General features: G+C 39.8%; 1 protein-coding gene across 2 annotated transcripts in view; it reads right to left on the bottom strand.

Annotated features, from left to right (window-relative positions):
* HACD2 (3-hydroxyacyl-CoA dehydratase 2) overlaps positions 1–12084 on the bottom strand; it is a 103158-nt gene extending 91074 nt beyond the window's left edge. Inside the window, exons 1-2 of one of the 2 annotated variants that reach the window (XM_019448601.2) lie at positions 11874–12069; positions 9098–9215 (exon numbers count right to left, since the gene is read on the bottom strand). In XM_019448601.2, coding sequence (XP_019304146.1) covers positions 9098–9215; positions 11874–12028 — 273 coding nt within the window. In that variant the 5' untranslated portion in view covers positions 12029–12069. Of the gene's footprint in view, positions 1–9097; positions 9216–11873 lie in introns of both variants that reach the window. The other variant, XM_019448602.2, reaches the window with a different exon arrangement.
* Between the last annotated feature and the right edge of the window lie 5698 nt (positions 12085–17782).

Consider the following 17782-nt stretch of genomic DNA (forward strand, 5'->3'; position numbering starts at 1 on the left):
AGTGAGAGGGGGACAGAGAATCGAAAGTGGAGTGGAGCTCGAACTCATGAATCGCAAGAGCATGACCTAAGCCAAAGTCAGATGCTCAACCAACTGGACTACCCAGGCACCCAATCTGTTTTATTTTTGTAATCTGATAATGAAATGCTGAAGCCTCACTGAACTTAAAACTGGGAAAACACTTAAGGTAAAGTCTCAGTACCCAAATTTCTTGTCTCCAGTGTTCTTTTACATATACCGTGACACTTCTTAAGTACAATTCTAATTTTACTTCTGTAACATTTCTGCCAGCTTTTCTATGATAATCATTTACCCATCAACTAATTCCACCAACATGTCTGCCATGTTCCTCCTGCATGACAAACTGTGAACTCTGCCAGTTTCCCTTTGGCTTCTGCTCTGCTATCAACTTTATCTTATGCTGTAACTGGGAGGTCCTGTTTTTCTTGTATGCTTGGTCACGGCATGCTGGTTTGTCCTTCAATAAGCTTGTCTTTTATAGGCAACAGGTTGCTGAATTTTGTTTTTTAAAATGTTAACCATCACTATACCTTTTTATTTTGATAAAATTAATGAATCTATTTGTATAAATAGTAGAAATGATACATTTGTGCTATACTTGGTTATCTTGTAGGTTTACTGTTATTGTTCCTTTTTTATTTTTTGTTCTTTTTTTTTAAGAGTAGGGGGAGAGGGAGAGAGAGAGAGAGAGAGAAAGAATCTTAAGCAGGCTCCACACCCAGCTCAAAGCCTAACAACCTTGAGATCATGACCTGAGCAGAAATCAAGAGTCAGGCACTCAATCAATTGAGCCCACCCAGGTGTCCCTTTCCTTTTTCTTTTTTAACAGCAGATGTAAAATTCTGCACATCATTTTAAGTCACAAGGTAATCTATCTAAGCTGCATATTTTCTTCTTTTTTCAAAAAATGTTTTAATCTTATTTTTCTCTTTTTGTTTCCTATTATATTGTATTACGTGTTACATTTATTTTTTATTTTTATTCATTTTTTTATTTTTGAAAGAGAGACAGTGAGCGTGAGCAGGGAAGAGGAGCAGAGGGAACCTTAAGCAGGCTCCATGCTCAGCACAGGGCCCCATGTAGGGCTCAATCCCATGATGCTGGGGTCATGACCTGAGCCAAAATCAAGAGTCAGATGTTCAACTGACTGAGCTACCCAAGTGTCCCACATGTTATGTTTATTATACCTTCCCTTTTATTTCAAGAGTCACAGAAGTGATATATAAGCACACATTGAAGTATAGAGAGTAAAAAGGAGAAGTTCCCTTTTATTCTCCCCCAAATACCACACGCTTCCATGGGGATAAGCACCAGTAGCAGCTTCATACATACCCTCCCATACCTCTCCCATTATCTGCAATTTGCTTTTTTCCTATTTTTCCTAACCTAAACACATCAACATAGTCTAATAATTGTTCTTATTATTTTCACCTTATAAATTAGGAATTTAAATTCTGGAGTGACACAGAATTTACACTGTTAAGTTTGTCTCCCTTTGCTTCTTTACTCTCCTTCCTATTTCATTCTACTTGGGTCAGATATGAATTATCTTATCAAATGCCAAATGGACACCTTGCAATCCGGATCATGCTCTAAAGCTATGCTGTCCAGTGGAGTGGCCACTACCCACATGTGCCTATTAAAATTTAAACTAAAAATAAATAAAACTTAAAACTCAAGTTTCTCAGTCCCATCAGCCCCATTTCAAGGGCTCAATAGCCACATGTGATAGTGGCTGCTGTATCAAACTGCACAGATTCAGAACATTGCTACTCTAAAGACTTAGTTAATTTTATTTACATAAGAGCTAAATACCCTTTGATAAGGCTTTTCCAAAGTTTTATTCCTTTTTGTAGGTATTCTCAAATTGTCTCCATCTGTAGGAAATTGCAAGGTTACCCAGGAACCTAATGCTTTCTCCTAGCTTCATGTGAATTTTTTTATTTTTCAAAGTCTAGGGCCTTAGGCTGTTTTACTGTAACATTTTAAGATCTTTTTTCTGCTGGAAATTGCTAATCTTTGTTTTGCGTTTAAAAATTTAACAAATAGGTGCCTAAAAAGGGAAAGGATTTTTTTTCTTGAAAAACAGCTCCAATGTGGAACTCCAAATACTCTCAATAAGCATACTGAGTTGGTCTTTCAGTTTCAGAAAAGTTTTCTAGAATTTTTCCTGATTATGAGTTACATGTTCCAACCTTTTCTATTGTTGTTGTTCCAACCTTACTTTTTGAACAAGTTGTATACCCTCAATCCAGATACATCAGTTCTATTGCATTATTATTTTTTTGTTGAATTTCACTACTTTCTCATATATTTCGCCTTCCTATTGTTCAATCATTCACACGTTAGCTAATCCACCAACACGTAATATTTCTGATCTGCTTGGCACTACATATTTTATAATGTTCTTTTTTATATTCGAAATGGTGAATTCTGAACATTCTCAATGGCTTCTGCTCTGCAATCTATTTAATCTCAGCCTATAACTGGGAATTCTTGCCTTTTCTTGATCTTTAGTATCACCTACTTTCTCTGCACTATGGCCTCCTTCCTGCCCTGTACTGACACCACCTATATTTTTAGTTCACTTAAAAAAAATGTTCTGTCCATTCCTTTCTGTAGCCATTAGCTGTCTCACCTGTTTGAATGTCGTATCAATTTTCTTCTATTTGCTTGAGTCATCAAGCAGGAAGGCCTGTGTGGGTGGGCTCCTGTTTCCCACAGGATCCCTCTTCCCTTCTAACGTTGTGACATTAATTACACCCAAGTTCCCTAGTTTACCTCTGGTTTTCAGTGTTTTTGAAGCTACTTTGTCTGAGGTTTGTTGTCATTTCTGTTTTTGTGAAATATCCCCACTATGACTGCTCTGTGAGCATTTCAGAGGTCTCTTTTATAGGTCTGTTTTCTCAAAACAAGTCTTCAGAATAAAGGTAGTCTAAAATGTACATTTAGCTTGTGTTTCAAAATTTCCTTTTTAAATTATTATTTGTGAGAAGTTAGCATGTTTTCACGAGGAGGAAAAATATTACAGATGGTGGTCATGTCCCCAGACAAGTACACAAAAGTAAACTTAACCAATGATGTTCCTGAAGCATACTACCATATTAATACTACCATATTAATAAAGCCAAAGAGGGGTGGGCACCTGGGTGGCTCAATCGGTTAAGTGGCCAACTTTGGCTCGGGTCACGATCTCACGGTTCCATGAGTTCAAGCCCCATGTCAGGCTTTGTGCTGACAGCTCAGAGCCCGGAGCCTACTTCGGATTCTGTGTCTCCCTCTCTCTCTCTCTCTCAAAAATAAATAAACATTAAAAACATTTTTTTTTTTTTTTTAAATAATGCCACAGAACGTAACCTCCAAGCATCCCTATGGGAAAAAAGTCATCTAGGGGAGCCTGGTGGCTCAGTTGGTCAAGCATCCAACTCCTGATTTCAGCTGAGGTCATGATTTCCCGTTTGTGGGATCAAGCCCCATATGAGCAGCATGGAGCCTGCTTGGGATTCTCTCTCTCTTCTCTCTCTGACCCTCTTCCCAGGCATGCACGTGCTCTCTCCCTCTCAAAGATAAATAAGTAAACATTAAAAAAAAAAGTCATCTACCATTTGAGGTAAACAGACAGAAAAACTGGCAAGAAGACAAGCTGGGAGCCCCCTTCTTCTTATGGACACTACAAGTTCTTAACATTTTGCTTTATTTTAGAGAAATAATCAAAATCAGCTTCCTGAATATGTCATTAAAGGGTCTGAAGGCAGTTGAAAGATGAAGCACGATGAGTCAGAACAGATTACAGAGATGGGGCTTGGAAAATGGTAGTAGGGTAAGAAGACACAACAAAAACTGTCCACTCTCCTCCACTGCTTCTCTGGAACTAGTTGTGCCACTGCAGACTCAGCCCTAGACAAACTCTAAAAAAAGATCACAAGTGAGACTGGGGTGTTTTCTCTCTTTTGTTTTTTTTTTTTTTGTTTGTTTTTGTTTTTTTGTAGGTGAGGGGGTTCCAAACAATAGAAGGATCTGGAAGAGAATGGGAAGAAAAGGAATTCCTGTGGTCCAGTAGGCATTCCCAGCTGGACAGTGGTAGGTAAGTGATATATATAGTGATGTACATATGTTGATGACGCTCTATTTCAGTCTCAACAATTAATGTCTTTGCAGAGCCATTCTTAAACCACTGGAATCACACTGCCAATCACTGAAGTATATCCAATCATGAGTATTTAAGTGTCTTTGCTATAATTATAGTCTTATGTTAACTGAATCCAAATTCTCTCAGAAATAATTTTAAACTGTCATAATACAACATCAATCTACTAAATTCTAACCTTTAACTCAACTCTAACAAAGCTGGAAAGGCAGTCTATCCTTATCAATAAATATCACAGATCAAAAACAGAAATGAAGAAAATTTACCCACAGCTTACTATAGATGAATTTTTAAAAAATTGATGCATAATTTACATACCACAAAATTCACCATTTAAAGTGTACAATTCAGCAGGTTTTAGTACATTTGCAAGGTTGTGCACCATCACCACTAATTCCAGAATACTGTCATCACCTTAAGAAATCCTGTACCCATTAGCAGTCACTCCCTATTCTGTCCTCCCCACAGCCCCTGGCAACCACTAATCTACTTTCTGTCTCAATGGATTTGCCTCTCTGGGCATTTCATATAAATAGAATCACATAATGTGTGGTGTTTTGTGTCTGGCTTCTTTCATATAGCATAATGTTTTCAAGATTCATATGTGTCATAACATGTATCACCAATTCATTAATTTTATGGTATGGAAATTTGTTTATCCACGAATGACATTTTTAAAATATATTTTTCCTACATATGTTAATTAGCTCTCAGGATTACTCAAGATTCAATTCAAGACACACTATATTCATTCACTGACCTCTTGGCTCACAAGATTATCAGTATATTTCATCTTCTGTCAATTTATAAATCATTTCAAACGTTATAATTTTGGTTGTACTGTGTTTCAGTGCCTTGGTAAATACTGGGCTTTCCACCTCGTACCTTTTTTCCTAGAAATTAGCCCTTCCCTCCAACTTCTGTATGGTTAATATGACTAATTGCTCCTGTCTACCAGGTGACCAGGAATGAGAACCTGATTCAAGATGGACAATTCAGGCCCTTCACTGGGAATGTGGAATTGGGAGTAGGTAGGATTCTATTTCCAATTAGTTGCTCCCTTGTTTGCAGGAGCAATAGTCTCAGAAGCTTTTGGCTATTACCATTATTTGCCATGTAGATTAAGAAACCAAGAAAATTAGTGTGCAAGATGGGAAGAAAGAATCAGAGACAATTAAAGTGAGAACAGCAGAGATAAGAGTGCAGCAAGAATCCCTGGGTTCCCTGAAGGGCTCTGGGTGCATCCTTGTCCTTGGATTCTATAGGACATCTTACAAACTTATAAAAAAGTCCCCTTACAGTTCAAGTTGGTTAAGGAGGTTTCTGTAATCTCCAGCCAAGAGCCCTAATATAATCATCTATCCAACAAGACTTTAAGCTCTCTATTAGTAAGGGCTCAACCTCCATGGCATACATTACAGCAACTCAAACACATACTTATTTAAATAATCACCTGTGGAATAACTTGCAAAAGTATCTATAAAATACACTCAAGACACTGTCCAACAAGCATGCAAAAAAATTAGGATTTGTGTTCATTTTATAAAAAAGATACATTATTGTATCACTGACTCAGTATATCTATACACCCATTTTGCAAGACATTATTTAATTTCCTCAGAAGCAAAATCGTTTACTTTATTATACTACTTCATCCCATTTGCACTTGCCTGGCATATGTTTTTAAATCTTTTGAAAAGCATAGTGTTACATTTTCCTAAAAAAATTTGAAGTTTGTTGCAAACAACAAGTAATCTCCGTTTGCTTTTTAAGCAAACTCCCACAAAATCTACTAACATTCAGCATGCAAAGATACAAGTAACCTCATTTATAGTAGTATACATATACAATGATATAATATTATATATACATATAATATTATATACATATATACATTTACGTATATTACATTACTCAGCCATAAAAAAGAAAGAGATCTTGCCATCTGCAACAACATGGATGATTTTAGAGAGTATTACGCTAAGAGAAGTAAGTCAGGTAGAGAAAGACAAGTACCATATGATTTCACTCATATGTGGGATTTAAGAAACAAAACAAACAAGCAAAGAAAAAAAAGACAACCCAAAAAACGGACTCTTAATTAGAGAGAACAAACTGATAGTTACCAGAGGGAAGGTGGGTGGGGGGGAAGGGTGAAAGAGGTGAAGGGTATTAAAAGTATACTTATCACGATGAGCACTAAGTAATGCACAGAATTGCTGAATTATTATATTGTACACCTAAACTAATACAACATTGTGTATTAATATACTAGAATTATAATTTAAAATAAAGCAAAAAATGCAAAAGAGATAGAGGAAAATAAAAGTCAAAGACACAGGATATTAGGAAATAAAAAAACCGCCAACAGACTCTTGAATATAGAGAACCGGTGGTTGCCAGAGGTTGGGGGGAGACGGGTGAAACAGATAAAGGAGATTAAGAGTACACTTATCTTGCACTAAGTACTGAGTAATGTATAGAACTGCTGAATCACTATATTTCACACCTGAAACTATTAACACTGCTAATGATCCTTCAATAAAACAAAATTATAATGACATTCAGCATACAGAGGTATAAATGAGCAACCTCCCTGGGATCATTTTCTCCTTTTCTCCCCTTGCAAAAAAGATACATTGTCAAACACTAATAATTCCCATGAGGATAACTAATCTGTAATTCAACAACACTGTGCACACGTAATTATTCTAGGATGCAAGTGGAGTAGACATGAAATAGCCTTTCACCGACCACTCAGTAAATGCACTTTTCATAAGCCTGCTCTCTTGACCCAGGCTGAGGGGTCTACTGCCGTGACTGACAACTACACAGCTAATTCCCTGCTATTCCTGGGAGCCCTCACTTCATTTTGCAGAATCCTTTCCCCAAAATTAAATCCAGGATTTGTCACCTAATTGGTTCTGAGTGAGGATAACAGAGATAAAACCAAAAATCCAAAATGTTTTCTTAAATCCCTGTTCAAAATTCTATAGGGATAAATGAGCTAATCCTTCAAAATGTAAGATTTGGTTCCTGAGTGGATTTTGTGTATAACATATTTAATGTCACTACCTTCCCTGAGACATACTGAAATTTTAAAAATTATACCTCTATTATTACAAAGTCTTACAGAGATAGAACCCCTTTAAATTAATGAAATTTTTTTTTTTTTTTAACGTTTTATTTATTTTTGAGACAGAGAGAGACAGAGCATGAACGGGGGAGGGGCAGAGAGAGAGGGAGACACAGAATCGGAAGCAGGCTCCAGGCTCTGAGCCATCAGCCCAGAGCCCGACGCGGGGCTCGAACTCACGGACTGAGAGATCGTGACCTGAGCCGAAGTCGGACGCCCAACCGACTGAGCCACCCAGGCGCCCCAATTAATGAAATATTCTAATTGGGCACACCTGCGTACTGTGTCAAGCACTGGGGCAAGTTTCTCATGGTCCTGGCTCCAAACTTGCTTCTTTACAGCTTGAGAGAATTGTGCTGGCCAAAGCTCTGAGAGGCAAGGTACTACTTACTTTGGCTCTTTCCAAAAAAATTCAAAACTGGAAGTTTAACAAATGGCCCACACAAGGATTTGCTGAAGTTTCCTCAGACTCAAACTGTTAGGGCAGGAAGGGGCTTTGGAAATCGACTTTAACCTAGTTATTTCAAATGAGAAGAAGCTGTGGACAAGAAGTAAATGACTTGCTCAAAATCACAGAGTTAGTTGGTAAAACCAGCAGAGTTACAATACAGGTACTTGGATTCACAGCTGGAAGCTCACTTTTCCATACCATCTGCCTGAAACATGTACATATGGACAGTATTGAAACCTCTGTTGAGAGGAAAAAAAAATGAAAACAACTTTCTGCTTTCAAATGTGAAGGTGGGAGCTTAAGGTGTTGCATGTCATTTCCTGGAGGTGAAAGGTAATAACCTTCCAAATGACATGATGGGCTTGTCCTGGAGGCTAAGTGAAATGAAACGGAATACCAGATCTTTGTTGCAACCGTAATTAACTATGCGCCCAAAGCTACCCTATACCTCCTTTTCCATGAACAAAGCTTACAGTCCCTTTGGCCAGAAGGATGGGCTTATATCCTAGACCTGGCTAATCAACTAACTCACATCACAGGCAAGAGTGACTGGTCTAAGTAAGGTCAACCAGAACCCTTCCCTAGAACTTCTCCATGTGGAGAAAGCAGTCTATAGTAGGGGAGCCTTAGACCAACATTCAAAGAGAAAACAGACATAAACACAGATGAGAGGTGGAAAGAGTCTGACAAAGTCCAATCCAATCCTGGGGTCTCATAACTGAGCTGGTCCCTTTGATTCTGTAAGTTAACCCTTTATTTTTATCAACTATAAAGCCAGTAAATTCCTTTTTTGCTCAGAATAGTTTGCATTGAGTTTTTGTCACTTGCAACTCAAAAACTCTAACGTATACTGACCACAGGAGACAGGACTAGATACGTGTTATTCTTCATACAGGGAAATTAATGAACATTTATTTAAAAAATTTTTTGATGCATTTATATAGGCTCTACTGTTTCTTAGATATACCATTCCTAACATCCTACACTTACCAGCTTCACTGTTTCCATCATAAGCTGGCTGCTGAGAGGATCTGAGTTTGCTAACACTTCCCTAGGATTTCCCTAGAATTAAAAACAATCCTCTTATAAGCTTGTTTCATTTGATTTCCAATAGAAGTTGGATGTAAAATATATTCCAGGTAATATAAATTCAATGAGAGTTTGCCTTATCCAGAATGTCACAAAGATAAATCTGGTCATCAACATTATAGAATGCTGTGAGGCAAGTTCTCAAATTTAAAGGAAATCCAACAGAGTTATGGCTCCTTCAATATAATTCAGTAGCGTGTTTCTTATTTTATCACGATAGAAACCAGTAACAACAACAAATCTGAGTACCTACCTCCAATAAGGCTCCAGTTTGGAAGAATTTCAAAGGCTTTTCAATGGAATAATAAAGGCTATGATAGCTACCCTTAGCCAGGTATGCTCTGACCAGACCAACTGCTATAACAAGCCACCTGTGAAAAAGAGGGGAAAAAAAAGAGCCATTAGAGAAAAAAAAAAAGTGGGGATCTGAGGTAATTGAAAATTTGGCAACAACAGATACTGCTAAAGGCGACCTGAAGAATCAGCATCCTGGATTTATCAACTATAGCCCTCAAATGCCAAGCTGTAATGCACCACCACCAACACCCAACCAAGAGTGCTCTGCAAAAGCACAGTGGCACCTCACCCATCTGGAGCTCAGCTTTCTGGCAAACTTGCCTGTTGAGAACAAGGCCAAAATGAAGAGAATAAGCTAAATTGGTCCTTGAGCAGCTAAATTAAGTGCCAGAATGTCTAAGACAAGAGAAAAAAAAAAGCTGTTAAAGGAAAATTTTAAATGGCCTGTGCAGTCAGAGGGTCTGTAATAATAATAGGGAGGAGAAAAGAGGTTTTAAACTATTGTCACAAGTATCTCACAGAAACATACCTATACCCTATTCTTTTAAAATTGCAAATGAAATAAGAATAAAAGGTGGGTTTTTTAAAGAAAAAAGGATTTTTAGCTCAATTTCCCAAAATCAATTAATCCAGATCAATACAAAACACAAAACAGGGAAACACTTAGGCCTATCACTAGGAATGTTACATTTCTGTTGTGTCCTTCTCAAAAATGAATTTCTCAGGCCCTGTAGTTTTTTGTTAAGCTCCATAGTGAAACAAATGGACGTTTATTATTAAGGTATGTCTCCTTGAAAGCAACAATAGGTTTACCCAAATAATGTACAATCTCAACCAGGCAGTGGGATATATGATCTATGTTATTTCCAGAAACTATCATACAAAGACATCAAATAAGAATTTGTAAAAGAAATGAATTCTTGAATGGTGTAACTGTCTCAACATTAGCAGCCTACAAAAAAAAAAAAAAAAAAAAAAAAAAGCCTACTTTATTCTCAAAATCCCAATTTCTCTTCTTGGCTTAAGACACCACTCCCTACTCTCTATCACCTAGGAATAAAGGCTTCTTTCCTTTTTCCCCAATGAACCTTAAAATCTCTTTACAGTCCAATGTTTTCATTAATGCCCTTGCTGATAAGAATTTACATATAAATACACACACATTCCAGAATGTTCTTTTAAAAGTCACTCTGTGACGGTTTATGTGATAAAGAAAACTTGCATCTGTAGTATTTCTTCACTGGCCTGTGAGTCAAGAGAAATAGGTTCTAGATATAGATCTCCGGCTAACAAGTTCCATGATCTCAAGCTAGTCAAGCAAGTCACCATCTCTTTGAAACTACATTTCAACACCAGCCATTTCTAATAAAACAATCAAGTCCACAAACCTCTCTCTATATATATTTGGGTGAAAAATGCAAGGTGCTGAAATGCTAACAAGACATTAGCATTTTTAAAAAAGGGTGTGTGTGTGTGTGTGTGTGTGTGTACATATTTGCTTGTATCAGCATGTGAAGATGTGAAAGCATCACAAAATTAGCTGCCTCCAGGGAGGGGATCTGGGTGGAAATGAAGGGTGAGAGGAAAGAGTTTCACTGTATGCTCTTAGGTAATATTTTGAATTACGCACCTGCCAATGTAGTACCTATTTTAAAAATAAATAAAACTAGATGTTCACCATAGAGTTCTTTAAACTTTTCTGCATCTTTAAGTATTTTCATAATAAAATGTTAGGGAAAATCTTTTATAAATGAATACGAATTAAAAACACGTAACAGGGGCGCCTGGCTGGCTGCTGGCAGAGCATGCGACTCTTGATCTTAGGGTTCTAAGTTTGAGCCCCACCACGTTGGGTGCAGATCACTTAAAAATAAAATCTTAAAAAAAAAACAACAACAAATAGTCTGATCCTGTGATCTTCCTCACCAAAACTATGGGATCAAAGAATTGGAGGAAACTTGGAGCCCACCTAACCCAAATTCTTTAGTTTTACAGATGAAAAACAGAGGACAAGAAAAGCAAAGTGATTTATCCAAGGTCACATAGCTAGTTAGTGTCAGAACTAGAACTAAACCTGCTGAGGCAAGGGATGGGCTGAAATGAGGGAGAAACAAGAGAAGGTAAAACCAGTTTGGAGGGTCTATTGCCCTCCTCCCCAATTCCTTCTTCCTTACCCCAATCCCTCCTAAAAAGTCTCAACTCATCTAAAGCACAGCTCTGCTCATGTCACTGGTCAAAAACTTTGAACGCTTCTCCACTACCTTTCAGATTAAAGCTCAGTCTGGATTTTGAAAACAGCCGCCTAAATATATGGTCACTCTGCAGCCACAGCTCCCTCCACTCCCCTTGGGGGAAATGGCTCGCATTCGTGACTTGCCGCCAGAGCTCTCCTCCGCGCTGCAGGATAGCCGACCCCTAGCCAGCCCACCCGTCCTTCCAAAGGCCCTGGGGACCAGCCCCAGGGCGGCTTTCAAACCCGTACCCCCTTGGTGCCCGGGAACTCCAGCTCGGGCACACCCAGTCCCTGAGAACTTGCTCGGCCCCTCGCCCAGACGGGAGTTCCGGGCAGGCACCCGGGCCGGCTCAGCGCTCGGCTGCCCACAGTGCCCCGGAGCCTGGACCCAGACACCCACCGCCCGGGCTGCGCTGCGCGGGGGCCCGGAGGCCCCGCCGGCCGCAGAGCCCCCTCCCCGGCCAGGCTCGCTCCCCGCCTCCCCGAGCCCTGGCCTCACCCCGCCGTCATCACCACATTGTAGATGACCAGGTACGCCGTGGCCAGAGGCCCTGGGCCCTTCTTTTTCCGCGCGCCGCCAGCTTCGCCGGCTCCGGCCCGTCCCCCCCCACCCCCATTCCCCTTTGTCGCTGCAGTAGCCGCCGCTGCCGCCATGTCAAGGGCCCCGAGCACGCTCTCCCTGCGAGAACACCACCGCCCGGACTCGGCACTGAGAGGAGGCGGAGGGAGGGACGAGGGAGGGGCGGGGCCGAGACCGTGGGGCGGAGCCAGAGACAGGGCCCACGACGGCCGCCATCTTGGAAGAGGGCAAAGACACTCCTGGCACCCCCCCGCCCGTCACCTCCCTTCAGACGCCAGCGCCATCTTTGATCACCGTAATCACCGCCTCTTTTTGCGCTCCCGGTTATAACCTCTGGAGCCATTTTGGATTAGGTCAGTGTCGCCTATGGCCTCCCTTGCCAAGCCCGCAGTTTCTGCCATCTGGATGCTTCCTCGTCCCTATTCTCTCACCTATAACCTCTGCCTCCATGGTGGATCAAGAAAATGATGCTTTCTTTCTCCCTTCTCATCTTGCTTCTTCCAGTGGCTCTAGCGTCACCGCTGTGCACGTGATCTAATAACCTGCCATTTTGGGTCAGGGTAATACATACGAATATTGCTTCCCATCAACCCCAGGGACCAGTAGAGAAGAGCCTTTATGGCGAGTGCGCTCTGCTCTTTCCCCAGAAGCCAGCTTGAAGGTTCAGTCTCTGAAGGTTTCTGCCCTGGCTTTTAAATTTCAAGTTACTGGTACAGTGAAAGTCAACGAGAAGTGTCCCTTTTTTACTATCCGACTGAAGTCGCACGTGTGGCCAAGGATCCAGTGTCATTTGTGAGGGTCTGGAAGATTCAAGTGCATCTTCCCACCCAAGCCATGTGTGCTCACCTGTCGCCAAGGCGGGACCACGACGAGGTGATTAGGCGGTCGGCTAAGGGTGAGGTGCGGAGTGGAGCGAGAAACTTTCCACCCACAGTGGTCAAGAACAGAAGGGTGTTGGCTTAGACAGAAAACCTGTCCGCTGAGGGAAACAGGGAAGGCTTATGGAAACTGCTTCAACCATCTGATCCCACTCGCTCATTCATTGCTTTTTTTATTTGTAAAAGGCTCCTACAACTAATTTTCACACAAACATCTTAAATGAATTGCTGTGTCTGTGGCTCCATTCTAGCAAGTGGAGCGTCAGTGAGGTTGCATTGAGGGTTCACGGCACTAAATGAAAGAGATAAAGTCTTCTGTCTCCCAGAGACCATGTAGAAGGAGCTAGTGGAAAATAAATATTTATTAGTTGGTGAAAGGTGTTATCAGGAAGTTATTGCAGTAATCAGGGTCATAGTGATAATGGTTTAGGCTGGAGTGGTCATGATTGAAGATGATGAAAACTGAATTGAATTCTGGACATATTTTAAAAGACCTGATAAGATTTGTGTATATATTATATGTGGAATATAAAGTGAAGGAGATGTTGTGAGCACCTTGGAGGAAATGAGTTACAAAGGAAACTGTTATGAAGGCAGAAATCAGGAATTTTGTTTTTTATGCATTGAATTTGAAATTTTTATTAGACATGCAAGTGGAGAGGTTAATTAATCAATTAGATTTAGATAGGTGCAGGCAGAGCTGTTCCTTTTGGAGGTTCCAAGGGAGAATCCATTGCTTACCTACTCCAGCTTCCAGAAGTGCTGGCATTCTTTGGCTGATAGTTGCATCACTTCAGTCTGTGCTTCTGTTACTGAATTTGCACTCTCTCAATTTCCACTTGCTGTCTTATAACAAATAACCTTGGTTTTACATTGGGCTCTAGCGGATAATGTGGGAAAATTTCCCCGTATCAAGATCCTTAACGTAGTCATACCTGCACAGCTTCTTTTGCTATATAAGTAACATCTTGGGGATTAGAATAGGGACCCATTTGGGGTGCCTGGGTGGCTCAGTCCATTAAGTGTCAGACTTGGGCTCATGTCATGATCTCACGGTTCGTGGGTCCAAGCCCTGCATCGGGCTCTGTGCTGACAGCTCAGAGCCTGGAGCCTGCTTTAGATTCTATGTCTCTCTCTCTCTCTCTCTCTCTCTGCCCTTTCCCTGCTTGCACTCTGTCTCTGTTTCAAAAATAAACATTAAAAAAAAAAAAAAAGAGTAGGGCCCTATTTGGGGGGCCATTATACAGCCTACTACATTCCATTACCAAAAAAAAAAAAACAAAAACAAACAAGAAAACCCCCAAAGACTGGAGAAAAATGACATTCTTTTTAAACCATTACTAAATATGCAGGAAAGTAAGGGATCTCCAAAGGGGGAGCTAGAAATGGGGAACAAGCTTCTGTTGGTAGTGGTTAAGAACAGGACATTGAAATTATAACAGTGATCAGTTAGCAAAAGCCAAAGCCAGGATTTCTCTGAGGGTAAACTCTAGTACCAGAGCTACGATTGAGAGACTAACGATGGGAACTTTCTAGGGCCTCTCTTATAAGGGTGCTAATACCACTCCTAATAACCCCCAAAGGCCCCACCTCAAAGTACCAGTGTGTTGGAGATCAGGATTTCAACATGTGAATTTTGGGGGGACACAAACGCTCAGATTATAGGTGTTATTTTCCTTAGCAAAAGGGATTTTGCATGTGTGATTAAATCAAGGACCTTGAGATGTAGAGATTGGCCTGGGTTATCTGAGTGGGCTCAGTGTAATCACCAAGGGAGGCAGAAAAAGAATCAGAGTCAGATGGGGATGTAACTGTAGAAGAAAGGCAAAGAGAGATGTAATGTTTCTGGCTTTGAAGATGGAGGAAGGGGGCTTCTAGAATCTGGAAAACATAAGGAAATGGGTTCTCTGTCTAGCAAGAAACATAGTCCTGCCAACATCTGACTTCAGCCCAATGAGATCTGTTTTAGACTTCTGACCTACAGAATTATAAAATCATATGTTTGTATTGTGTTAAGGCACTAAGCTTGGGGAAATTTGTAATAGCAGCAATTGGAAACTAATACAGCAATTATATCTATATTGATATTAGTCAAAAGGCATTACTAGAGATAATCATGATAAAGGTTCAGTTCATAAGGAAAACGTAACAATTTAAAATATGTGTACATAATTACATGGCCTCTGTGCTAATGTTCCAATTCTATGTAGAGAATAATAAAACATTGGGTGACATTAAGGAAGAACCAAAATAAGTGGAGACATTCTGAGTTGGTTACTGGACAGGGAACTAGTTCTGAACTCAGACTCAGCTGCTCGCCACTCAAAAATCAATACTTGAGACAAGTGATGGTAGGAGAGGAAAGGTTTCTTGACTCAGGAAGCCAGCAACTTGGGAAGATGGTGGACTAACATCTCAAAGACCATTATCACTGTCCACATGAAGTTGGAGGGTTTTAAAGGGGGAAGGCAGGAGAAACGGGAGTGAGGCTATATGCAGGAGCAGCAAGTGCCCAGGCCGTTAGTCCTATGTTGACATGACACTGAACAGACTTGTTGGGATCATCAGCAGCTGTTTTCAGGTGTAGTCAGGCATTATCTTCTGGGAGATTTGGTCCTTCACTCCACAAGGCCAGTGGTCTGCAAATCACAAGGAAAGTAATTTAGTTCTGCTATAGACCAAGGGACTTAGGTCAGCAAGCAAGCAGTACATAAGCTTGAAGCAAGTTAACCCTTAAGACTGGTTTGAATGCTGTTATAAGTCATAAATTGAAAAACCCAATATGGTAAAGATGACAGTTCTCCCTAAATTAATTTATAAGTTCCATGCAATCTCAGATCAAAATTTCATCAGGTGGTTTTTGTTATTTGTTAATTTTTGTTTTTGTGGAATTGGATAAGGAAATTAAAATTTTACATAGAAATGTGAAGGTTGAAAAACTGTCAAGATATTGGGAGAATTTGATCTGTATCAAGATTTATTATAAATTATAGTAAATAAGATAGTATGGTAGTGGCAAATGGATGGCAAATAGGCTGATGGAGTGGAATAGAGAGCCTACGAACAGACCCAAATATACATAGACACTTTGTGTATGACAGAGATGCTGTAGGGAAAAGATGGGTTTTTCTTTTGTTTTTGTTCCAACATTTTATTTAAATTCAAGTTAGTTAACATATAGTGTAGTATTGGTTTCAGGAGTAGAATTTAGGGACTCATCACTTAAATACAACACCCAGTGCTCACGCAACAAGTGCTCTCCTTAATGCCCATGACCCATTTAGCCTATGTCCCACCTATCTCCCCTCCAGTAACCCTCAGGTTGTTCTCTGTAGTTGAGTCTCATATGGTTTGAAGATGGGCTTTTCAATAAGTGCTGCTGGAACAGTTGGATATCCACATGGGATATCCCTTTCTCACAGCAGAAGCAAAAATCATTTATAGGCTTAAATGTGAAAGACAATATTTAAAGCTTTTAGAAATTAATATAAGAGAATATCCTTATGACCTCAAAAGTAAAGAAGAATTTTAAAACAAGAAAGTACCAACTATAAATGATACTAGATTTGACTAGATTAAAATAAAGAGCTTTTGTTCATCAAAAGATAGCATAAAACCAACAAAAGCCCCCACAAAGTACAGAGTGGACGAAGACATTTGCCACACACATAATTAATAAAGGACTAGCCTTCACAACATATGAAAACTCTTTCAAATCAGTGAGGGATAATCACATTGAAAAAGTGAACAAAAGACTTGTATAGGGACTTTACCAAATAAAAAATATGATGAATAAACATATGTAAATCTCCTCAAGTTCATTGTTAATCAGGGAAATGAAAATTGTAACTGCAGTGAGATGCTGTTTGTCATCCTCCAGGGTGGCTAAAATGAAACAATTTGATAACACCAGTTGTTAGTCACAGCTTAGTGCAGGAGAAACTCCTGAAGCCTGCTGATGTGGTGAGTTGGTGCATTCAATTCAGAAAATAGTTTGGCATTATCTAGGAAAGTCAAAGGTACACATAACCCATGATTGTTACTCTGCCAAGTAGATGCCCTTGAATGCCACTTGGGCTACATATACCAGAATATTCAAAACAGTTTTGTTTATTTTAGCTTCACACTGAATACAATGTCTTATACACAGTAGAATGAATAGATAAATCTTGATATGTTCTTACAATAGGTTACTTTATAGCCATGCAAATGAACAAATTGGAGCTGTACTTGAAAACTTGGATGAATCTCATAAACAAATACTGAGTGAAAGTAAGGTACAAAAGAACGTATACAGTATAATTTGGGATATATACACAGGTAGTAAAACTATAAAGAAAAGTAAAGAAGAGATTAGCACCCAAATCTTAATAATGGATATTTTTGGATTAGAGCTGGCCACCTGACTTAGGAGCAATTGCTTAGGAGGCACTTCTCTCCCTCATCTTTTTATCATAGAAAAGGTAACTTCCATACAAAAGGGGAAGGTATTAATCATTTCCAGGTTCCCACACAATGGAGACCAACTTAGGTTAGTTAGAGAGAAAAGAATGTATGGTAAGATCAATGGATAGCTCACAAAATTGATGGAAAATCTAATGAATGAGGTTTGGAACATGGACAGGAAGCCATGGGAAATTAGGCAGCCAAAAAAAGAGACCAGATCAATACACAGGAAGAATCTAGTTAGTATCCAGCAGCTTCTGTCATTGGCCTGGCCACAAATGGACATTGAACACTGCCATTACTGTTTCTTCTACTACCCCTGAAAGATTCAAAACTGTCATTTGCTTCCTGTGATACTCCAGGGTCAGATTTTTAGGTTGCGGCACTGCACTGATTGGAAGGTCAGGTTCTCCTGCACTGATTGGAAGGTCACATTCCCAAATTCTAGGGAAAGGGGCTACTTGCCTACATTTGAGCTTCTTTCTCTGAATAGGAAGTGTGTTT

This window comes from Panthera pardus, unplaced genomic scaffold (assembly GCF_024362965.1).
Source record: "Panthera pardus isolate Hobbes unplaced genomic scaffold, ASM2436296v1 HiC_scaffold_16, whole genome shotgun sequence".
Taxonomy (NCBI): Eukaryota; Metazoa; Chordata; class Mammalia; order Carnivora; family Felidae; genus Panthera; species Panthera pardus.